Below are 11,001 nucleotides of genomic sequence, written 5' to 3' on the forward strand. Positions count from 1 at the left end.
ATAGATGGTGTTTACCTTTGTGAGTGGAACACTCTGTACCAGCAACGAGTTTCCCCTCAAACACCTGCCACGTTCTATTGGTCTGACCACATGACAAATATCTTCCTCTTAATATTAATAAAAGCAGCAAACACAGCAGTAGGAGATACTATGAACTGATGAGTGTCACTCGCAGAAATACCCATCGCATGTGCGTTGATCAGCTGCGAGTGCAGAAAACATTATTTCTCGTTTGACTCAGAAATGCATCCGTTGCCAAGTAGCAGAAGTGTACGAGCGTGAGATGTGATCGTTTTAATATGGGCAGGACAGAACCTCATTCTTCATTTAAAAAAAAAAAGAAACGAAACGACAGAAAAACATCGCACCTAAACAGGCATATGAACATACAATTATATCCCATCTTAAAACGGTCAATTTTTCGAAGTAGTGACTGTTCGCTGTCGTCCCTCCTTCTGGGAAAGCAAGGCGACAATCGACTGGCACGCAGGAAAGCGCTGGGAAGGGGTGGAGGAGAGAGGAACAGAAAGCGAATCCAGTCCGTCTTTTTTCTCGCGCTGCAGAGTTCCTCGAAGCTCCGTGTTTTGGCCCCGATCCGTGCTCCAAGTTAAGCTGTAGTTTCCACGGCTGACCATGGTTTGGTGCTGTTGGCTGTCTCTGTCTGCTCAGCCCAGGCTGTGCCGAGCTCCCTGCGGGATCAGAGCGCTCCCCCGCCGGGACCCTACTCTCACATCCTCCTGCTGGGACCCGGCTACATTTCCAGCCAAGCCTGGCTTTATTATGTGTGTCTGCACTGCAGTCCCGCCAGCAGTCGGATTGGGAGGCGGAGGGAAGACCAGAGTCAGGACAAAGAAAAAGGGAGAGAGAGGCTAGCGACCGCAAACATTTTTGCTTTAAAGGAAAATCCAAAAAGCGGGGAAACATAAAATATAAAGTCCCCAACGGTGGAAATGCTGGGTGAAATAGCGATGCCAGTGCCACCTTCGCTGAAATAACGGACGGGGGAGGCGGCTGGATGTAAGTAAGATCAGGGCAGAATATATACATATAGTTACGATAACTACACGGAGAACCCCGGGACAGCTACGGCTAAGCACGGGAAGAAAAACGAAGAGGAAGATAGCGAGTGCGTTTAAACCGAATTATATAATTGCTTAATTAAGGTAATCAGATTGAGACGCGCTGGCACCTTTTCCCGGGGACGATCAGGTGTTATCGTATTGCTGTAATTTTGGCACCCGCCGCTACTTGCAACTCGGATTGTGTATCTGTGAAGCCGCGCTACCGCTAGTGACTGTTTTTTTAGAGGAACAAAAGAACCGTCCTGCTTCGGTGTCGGAAATCGGCAAGTTATCCTGTGAATTCTACAGGTTGAGCTGGAGCAGCTGAAAAGTTGTACTGGGAGAAATCCGGGAATAAAACCCCCCGTTTTCTTTTAGTCGGCTGTACCCCCTCGTTTCAAGTGCCACTGGACAGTACTACCATAGACTGGAGTTGCCGCATTGCAACAGGCAAAGAAGTAAAAAAAAAAAATCAACTCAAGAATCTGTATGATTGCAAATTTGTGAAAGGGCCATCAGTCGCAAAAGGGAGAAAAAGCCTACATTAACTCGGAGATGTCTAGACGGAAGCAGGCCAAGCCGCGGTCCGTTAAAGGTAAGTCTTTTTTAATGGATAGAAGGAAAAAAGATCCTCCCGAGCAGCGGCATGACCAATGAGATTTCATGGCTAAATTTGGCGGGTACTGTGAAATTCAAAGATTTAATATCTTCTTTCTGTATTGTAGTTTTTTCAGCGATTTTCAAAGCCTGAATGATGGTGTGACGAGGGAGAGAGCGCGAGCGAGAGAGAGAGAGAGAGAGAGAGAGAGAAAATAAAACCCAGCCGCTCTTTACCCAATTAGAAACGGCTTGTCCCCGATTCGCCTTTTGTTATTGTGGTTCCCATTATTATGGCTATCAGTAATATCACACGTTTGGTAGTGATACACGTGTTGTGTTTTTCTTGTTGTAACTTTATACATAATCCCATTATTATATATATATATATATATATATATATATATATATATATATAAAATATATATAATATTTATATATATAAAATATATATAATATTTATATATATATATATATATATATTTATTATGGGGGTAGCTACATACAAATATACATAGATACCAGGTATACCAATAATATCAGGTAGACGCGATAAAGTTACACTATTGTTTGCAATTCACTCTAAAAATATGTATCGGGAGTATTACATGGCACCATTTAGCCACTCATTAACTTTAAAATCATGAGCTATAATTTAAGTTGTTTTAAATGAACACTAAAGATATGTATTTCTAATGAGAAGGCGGCTGAAGGCGGTTTACCGAATGATTCATCATAGCAGCAGATACATTTCAAGTTATTTGTATTATCCATATTTACATTTTAGATTTAGAATTTAAAAGAACGAAAAACTTTACTAATAATTTTCTCATATTGTCCAAATACCTTCAGTGCTGCACGCACATAGTGGCCGGGTTGTGGCGCCTGTCATGTTGGGCTTGTTGTACGCCGCACCGAGCTCTCTCTCTCTCTCTCTCTCTCACAAACGTTTTTGACGTTTTCACTGATTGGCCTTTTTTCACCTATTGGCGAAGGATTCGAGCGCCTGTGGGTAATTCGTTGGACGTGTTTGAGGGTGTACACAACCTCCAGTTCCTGCTCCTCTGTCCTTCAACATTACTTTTATAATGACAGACATTGCAGTTACAGGCGAGGGTCATTTGGCATGTTAGACTCTGTCGAAAGCAGATGGGCATTAGGGCGACCATGTGGCCCCGTGTTTGGAGCCCCCTCCCACCCCCAATAATAACCTTTTTTGTTCTAATTAACGGCAGGGCCGCGATGATCACTCAGCTTCGGTTGAATTTTAATCTCACAAAGACGGCACCACTGCCTTTAATAACCACCGGTAGGTTTTAAAGTTGCACAACGGCTGCTAACGACCTCAGTGTTTATTAAGTAAAAATAAGCAAACTAGCTTTTTTTCTGGTTTGACTTTTTCCACATTCAGATATGACCAGATGTGATCAAAATCAGGCAAAGCTGCGTGCTTTTGTGCGGCGCCGTCTCGTGCTGGGGCAAGGTGTCACGACCTTTCCGTGAAGCGGAAGACCGACACAACGTCCATCATACACACAAACCGCAACCAGGAGTCTGAAACACATCCACTCACTTCTGTAACTTCGTTCATAATTTCTGCTCGTTTTATTATCTGATTTACTGATTGCACACAGCGTGGAATAACTCCATCGAGCCGTTTATACACGCGCATCTTCTCCAAAATCTTTAAGAATGAACGTCCAGTTGGATAGTGATATTGTCAGTGCAGTGCCAATGTTAGCAATGGCTGCTGACCTCGAGGAAATGGGAGTTTAAATTGTACAGTGCGGAAGCAAATTTACAGAGGCTAATCGGTGTGTGTAACAGAGATGCAGTGTTCTTTCCAACATCTAACAGACTGACGTGTGCTAAAATGGTACGAGAGAGGCGGAGTGAAATGCACCGGGGGTTGACTGTTTTTATATTCTGAAGTATCTCACACAGATTTAACACACGAGCGCCTTACTTGCGTTACCACGCACTGGTGTCAGGCGTATTTTTTATACTTTAATTCCAGAAGCAAACTCAAGCCTGAACCCCCCCCCCCCCCCCCCCCCGCGCGCCTCTCCCCCGTCCTCTGTCCATGAATTGATGTTGAATTATGTGCTTCATTGCGTTCGTTAAAGGAACGATGTTGGAGGACGCGCCGACACTGGCCGTTTTAATGACTGGATTTGAAGGAGACGGAGAGAGAGATCAGTGCTTATCAAAATATTATTTCTGCCAATTAATCCTTTTTTAATGTGCGTGCAGAGGTCTAGGCTGGGGCATTTCTGCTTCATATCTGCAACGTCCCCACGAGTCTTCCATGCATAATGTAGCGATGATTATTACTTAATTACACATTAATAAATCCTCTTCATTTGCAGGACATTAAGAGGGAATGAATGCACAATAAAGAGAGAGAGCATACTTATTTGTGTGTGCGTGTGGATGGTTTACAGTCAGTTTGAATTGAGCCATTATTTCAGAGAAAGCGCTGGGACTGTTCAGGGCTGGGTGAGCGAGTTGCAGGGGCTAAATGACATCAGTTCCACCCCAGCTCCCATCTCTTCACCCCTCATTCCACTCCACCTTCCTCTGCTCCAACCCCCTCCCACCCCACCTCTGCTGGGGGTGGCGAGAGAGGCGACTGTTTCCGTCCGTTTGAACAGAGCGGAGAGGGGGGGGGGGGGTACAGTGCTGTCCATCCGCACCTGAAGCACTTAAAACTGTCCGCACAAGCACAAGCATCCTGCTGAAAGCGGAATCTTCCTCCTAGCAGTGTGCTGTTTGTGGAAATTTTACCACACAAAGGCTAGCGTGAGTCAATGATTCACAGGGCTCTACACTCATGTCCAACGCATGTTGTTTGTATACATGCATTTGCCGTAATGTCTGAGAAAAGGGTACATCTCCATCTTACCCCCCCCCCCTCCCTTCACCGCACACATACCTTATGCTGATTGGCCAGAGAGGCAGGAAAACAAGACCCAAATTTATTTCCTTTTATTCTAATTTCTGCCCAAAAGGGGACAGGGAAAAATGCAGCGGCACCGTGAGCATATCTACATGCAAGCTCTCGCTCACCGAAAATCTGTCCGCCCACACCTCCCTGGCGTGTCCTGGACTGCTTCGCGTCGTTGCCTTGACTTTTTCCTGTTGTTTTGACCTGTTTTGCAGTGGGCAGGTGTACAGTTTTTTGTTTGCTTTGTTTGTTTTGTATGAGGAATTTTTTGTAAAGGTTTGAGAATCAGAATCGGTCCTGTTCTGCTCGGGACTCTCTGCTTTTAAAGTGTGCAGTTAAAAAGCAGAAAAATGTCATCATCATCAAGTGCAGGAAAACCAAGCCGTGCACTCACAGCTAGCAGCATCCAATAGTTTAGGGTTATTTTTCGTGTGCCGTTACACACGGTCGGATGCATTGATGAGGGCAATGTAGCCGAAATGCAGCAGTATCGGTGCGTGTTTAATAGCAAATGGAAAATATCAATAGGACGCTTTCGTAAGCTTCTGTGGACTGGGGAAGACGGCTTGGTTTTTTGACGCTCAGATCTGTATTTGCGCTGTCCTGCATGCCATGCGACGCTCACAGGCCTGCATCTCTGACGGGGAGGTCAGTGTGTCTCCGGTCGATGCCCTGCGCATATAGACACCCCTACTCGCAGAGACCCTGCCCACAGACCCCCCACGCCCACAGAGACCCCAACCAAAGACCCCCACATGCACAGAGACCCCACCCACAGACCCCCCACGCCCACAGACCCTCCACGCCCACAGAGACCTGGCTCTGTCACAGCTGAGAATCATTTCTGTTTGACACACTTCATTCCGAGCGAGGCCAGCACAGCCATCATCTCATATGACTCAGTGCTGTGCTTTGGCAACGTTCTGCTTCCAACCACTGATCTGGGATCATCTTACTCCAGCCCAAAACTAACCCCAGTCATTACAAAAAAAAAACAGCATAGCTGATCTAGGAACAGCACTTTGTGAGTTGAACTTCTGTGTACACTCAATCTGGGGCAGTGAGGGAAATTGTTTTTATGTGTGGATTCTGCAAAAGATACAGTAAATTTGCAAATCTGGATGGTTCCATGCATTCGCCAGACACAGTATATATCTGCCAATTGCAGGTATTTTGGCCTAATGCAGGACCTCTGTCCCTGCAGCTCATAGTCTCTCTCTCTCTCTCTCTCTCTCTCTCTCTCTCTCTCTCTCTCTCTCTCTCTCTCTCTCTCTCTCTCTCTCGCTGCTGCTGCTGGCTGCTTTTATCGTTAAATGGCGTTTTTATTGTCACTGAGGCTTTGGCTGTGGAGAGCCAGGATTCATTGCTCAATGGACTGTTGTAAAAGGGTAAGTGGATTACCACAGGCCTGTTGAGCTGCGATTGGGGATGTAGATAGGTTCAGCCTGCAAGTGCTGACCCTGGATCAGCTTCAACTTCATTTCACTCTGTGTGGTGTTTAGGATTGGGGCTGGGTTAGCTGACCACGGATCAGTGCCTCGGGCAATTACAGCTCCTTTTTTCTGGTGTGTGAGCATTTCTACGTCTTTGTACCCACACTTTCCCCTGTCTGCCTGTAGCTCTGGCCTTCTGTCTGAGTGGAGTTTTAATGTCTTGCTTTTCCCTCAGAGACGGCACTGCTACATTTAAAATGCAGAAATCTTCATTCAGCTCTCACCCAGTCCACAGTAGGGTTTAATACCGAGAACAGGCCATTCTGTGCATCTGGGCCGAGGTTTTTCCGTACACTTCGTTGTGTCAGACCTGATCTTTTACAATACAGTGGTCTGCTTCCACCACAAATCCTGTAACTCCGTCCTTTCTAGTGTGTGTGAAATTCATTTGAAGTTACACCTACCTACGCCCTCTACTGCTGACGGAATACAGCCATCACGGCCTGAGTCCAGAGCACCCAGTTATCTTGACGAGGAAGTAAATGACCTTTGTGTCTGTGGAAGGAGGGAAGGTGAAGAGGAGTATGCTGCAGATTAAATTCTGCTGTGATCGATCCTGAGACGCGGGGTGGTCCTGCCGGTCCTTCTCTTTACCGTTTACCTTCTGTAACTGGCAATAACGTTTCTGCTGGAGAGGCGGGCGTTCTCGCTCTGCAGACCTGTCTGGCGTGGTGTCGACGTCTTCATCGGCTTCTCAGTGAAGGGACAGGCTGCTGAAGTCCCTCACAGCTACACTTTCCGCTTTGTCTCTCTGGCCACTCAGTTGTGACCAGATGGGAGCAGGTCTGTGTGTTAGAGGCCTGACTGCCTCTGTTGCTGTACCGAACCTGCAGGTCAGAGCAACACGCTGCAACATTTAAGCACACACATTTTTCAGATAATCATGTATGTAATCGCATGTATCTGCATGAAAGTGTGAAGTTGTGTATGTGTGCGTGCGTGCAAATTTATTTTTAGCTCATGGACATGTGTAATGTAGTGTGTGTGATGCAGTGAGTGTGTGTGTGTGTGTGTAATGGGAGATGAACAGCAGTATCGGTTTGGGGACGCCTGTTTAAATAGCTGTTGTGTTCGCAGCATGAGCAATTCAATGAAACCACTGACTGATTTTACCCAGAAGAGGGAAAACGGTAACGTTGTTATTGTTTGAGCTCGTCTCTCACACCTGCATCACTTATGCTCACACACACACACACACACACACACACACACACTCTCTAACACACTCTCACACCGCACACTCACAACACACACACACACACTGTCACACACTTACTAACAGTGAGATGTCGCCTGGTCGTGGTTGTGCCCTGCGCTCAGGTGGGGGGGTGGACAGAGGCAGACAGGACAGGTGACTGGCCTCGTTTCTGGGGCTCGGCAGCGGCCCCTGCTGTTGTGGAGGTCACGCACGCGTGTCCCTGGTGGGCAGTGTTGCTGCCAGTGACAGCTCCTTATCAGCAGCCGCCTGCCCGCGTGTGTGGAAGGATCTGTCTTAATGTCTGAGCTGCGTGTGCCGTGCCATTGTAGCGGCTTAGCAGCTCTCTTTATCAGCGCTCTGGACTTACTGGGCCAGAACCGAGCAGCGCTGTGCGGCCGGTCCGAGCCCGCTCCGCGCTGCATTTCACTTCTAAAGAGAAGGGGACGCTGTGGTGGATTCTGATATTAATTCTGTTTTTGTTATCCGGGTCCCTACCCCCTCCCTACCCCCTGGACAGTCCTGCCAGAGCCCTCTCGCACCCCCCCTCCCCCGCTGCCCCCCGCTCCCCCTCCCTAGAGGCTCCGGCTCACGGCCGCCTTCCTCTGAAACTGATTGCACTGCAGCGCTGGGCAGATTAAAGAGAGCTGGAACAATGCAGAATGATTCATTCAAAGCCGCTGGATCCCAGACTGGAGCTCACAGCCCGGATCAGAACATTCCAGGGGAACCAACTTCTCCCTCTACTTAAATATAGCTTTACTTTCTTACTTCAAAAATGTTTCAAGTGTGGCACACATCATTTTTGAAAGGTTTATTGCATGAATCGGACAGGTTGAGGGACCGGCATATAACCAGTGCTCTTTTTGCATAGGAGTAATTCATTACTGTGTAACAACTTCTGCAGGTAAACAAAGGTCACAGTTTAATGTTGCTGTAATGTGCTGTAATGTATGTAAGCGTTTGTGTGCAGTGGAGAGTGAGTGTGTCAGTGAATCAGACAGGGTGTGTGTATGAGAGAGAGGGGGAGACAGGGTGTGTGTGTGTGTGTGTGTGTGTGTGTGTGTGTATGAGTATCAGACTGGCCAATGGGAGTGGTGGAGTCCTGCAGTGGGGTCAGGCCGGGGGTCGGGTCGGGGAGCCTCCCAGTGAGGGAGGAGGGGCTCCTGCCCCATAAATATATGCAGCAGTCTGGAGCGGCGTGCTAATTGCCCCCTCTCTTTATGTTTAATGCACGGCTGGGAGAGTCCAGCAGGTCACAGGGCTCAAGCTCAGAGACCCACACAGCCCAGTCGCTCCACAGACACCAGCACAGCCTGCAACCACGAGAGTCCTGCAATCCCTCTGTCTCTCTGTCTCTATGTCCTTCCCTCTCCCTCTGTCCCTCTGTCCTGATTTTCTGACTGCTCCCTGCTGCTGTCTACAGCCATTCTCCTGAGACACACATGCTATATGTCTCTCTCGCTCTCTCTCTCTCTCTCTCTCTCTCTCTCTCTCTCTCTCTCTCTCTCTCTCTCTCTCTCACACACACACACACACACACACGCACACGCACACACGTGTGCGCACAGATCTGTGCTGCCCTGTTGTTACAGCGGTAGTGCTTGACCTATTGATTTCCTTGCGCCCAGTAACAGGAGGAGAACAGAAGGAAGACAAAGCCGTTCTCCTGAAGCCCAGAGGCAGTGCTGGGTACTTTTAAGGATAAGAAGTTCTACAGCCACAAACGCTGCTTGCGTTCAAATATTCCTTTATGAAAATACATCCCTACTCTGAGTTCTGATTCCCTCTGTTGTTTATTAAACCTGAACATGGTTCAGACATCGGTGTGTAGTGAAGACGAGGACGTTTGAAGGAGGATAATCTGAATGTGTTCATAAACGACACGTTGATGATGGTCTCAGCGCTGTCCCCGCACCCCGCACGCACTCGGGAACGATTCGGCACGCTGGAGCGTAATTGCGAGATGGAGGCCCGATGCATGTCTGATTCCGGGAGGGGGGCGTGAGAGAGGGGGATGGTTTCGTAAGATGCGGCTTTAAACCTGTGAGTGGTGTAGCGGAGCCCGTGGGCCGCCCGTGTGGGGTAAATGCAGAACGGGGCCTCCTGGCTGCAGGCTCGAGTCCGACCGCGCGCTGAATCAAACTAGCGCGTGTCTCGTCAGACTCAGAATAAATTGCTAACGTTTTCAGTATCAATAGGACAACCGTTTTTACGAGCGAAATGCTTTTCTCTCTCGGAGGTGAGAGCAGAGCACCTGTGAGAGCTGTGGATTTGGGAATTGAGATCGGTGCACAAACAAACAAACAAGCAAACCTAATTTCGATATGTGACGTGGGCGTGACTTCGGTCTCATGCAGACGTTTAAAAATGCCTGCTCAAAACCCTGCCTGGAAACAAAATGTGTTTTCAAGGAATGTAAGATTTGAAATCTCGGGGGGGGGGGGGGGGTGTCCCTCAGTGTGGCACTCTGTCCCTCAGTGTGGCACTCTGTCCCTGACCCCCCTCCCCGAGCAGAGTACCCCACACTGCCTTGGCAGAGAGCAGAATTACAGGTGAGGGGGTGGTGTCCCACCTTGGTCGCGTCAGAAACTCAGGCTGGCCTGAGTTTAGCGTTGCTGACCGTCCGACACCATAGACGTAAGGCTGTGCGCACCACACTCCAGTCTTCAATTATCAATTAATATTTTTGAGGACAAAATGTTTTTAAAGCAGACAGCACATCCATTTTGTATTTCTGTAAACATGCATGTGTACATTTAGTTCGGTGCACCGTATCTCCTGTAGTCTACATTTGTTGATATTTCGGCGTACCTATTTAAGTTGTTTTTCTTGTCGCCACGGCGTCGCAAACAATGAGTCGCAAAATGCCTGGGATTGATTCGGGCGTGACATGCGGTGAAGCACAGTCCCGGCACCGCCTGTTCTGCAGACACAGGCTGGAGCGTGGGGTAATCAGCCCGTCCTCAACGCTATCGTACCGCTGCCACGGTCTCGCCGCGGCCTCGGGAGGATTCACTCCGTTTGACATCAGCGTTAAACGAGCCGTTCTCCGTGTTGCCATTGCTGTGATGCAGCGCGCAGTGTCGCTTTTGTAAGCTTTCACAGTCCTTTCCGAACTGATTTGGGTCGCGAAACTGTCCGTTTTCACGCCGGAGCTCGACCGTCCGTTGAGGTGTTTAACCCCGGTCGTGATGATGCCTCGGAAGCGCGGAGAACGGCCGCCCCTTGAAGCCGGAGCGAAGCGCGTTTTGTATTTTCTCTTGATTCAATTTCAGCGTCAAAAGGCGAGCGCTCCCCGCAGAGCGCGGAATAATAAAACGCGCAAACAGCGGGGTTATTGGAGAAACAATTAAAGTCGCTCTCTGTTTCAGGACAAAAAAGGATTTGCAACAATGACATTTACAAAGCGAGTGTGCATCTGTGAGATGCTTTCATCTGAAGTCTGGTCACAACGGTTTGTTTTTTACACGCACATATTGTCGACACCTGCACTCGGATTTCTGGAGCGCAGTAAGAGCATTTTCCTGTTCTAAAGCTGGTGTGATGTTTACAGTACTGCCATAAGCACAGACGCGTCGTGACGTCATGTGTTGCATGGGTTCGTTCATTCTGCCACAGAGGTCGCGGTGTGCTGTCACACGGCGCTTGGTGCTGCGTGACGTGCTCTGCCATCAAACATGCAATTCAGGAATAATGTTCTGAGCA

At 48.3% G+C, this 11,001-nt stretch overlaps 1 protein-coding gene across 2 annotated transcripts in view; it reads left to right on the forward strand.

Moving 5' to 3' along the window:
* The first annotated feature begins 648 nt into the window (after positions 1-648).
* znf423 (zinc finger protein 423) overlaps positions 649-11,001 on the forward strand; it is a 130,055-nt gene continuing 119,702 nt past the window's right edge. For both annotated transcript variants that reach the window (XM_036543949.1, XM_036543950.1), the window contains exon 1: positions 649-1,656. In XM_036543949.1, coding sequence (XP_036399842.1) covers positions 1,617-1,656 — 40 coding nt within the window. In that variant the 5' untranslated portion in view covers positions 649-1,616. The remainder of the gene's footprint in view (positions 1,657-11,001) is intronic.

The sequence above is a fragment of the Megalops cyprinoides genome, chromosome 13 (genome assembly GCF_013368585.1).
Source record: "Megalops cyprinoides isolate fMegCyp1 chromosome 13, fMegCyp1.pri, whole genome shotgun sequence".
In the NCBI taxonomy this organism is placed as follows: domain Eukaryota; kingdom Metazoa; phylum Chordata; class Actinopteri; order Elopiformes; family Megalopidae; genus Megalops; species Megalops cyprinoides.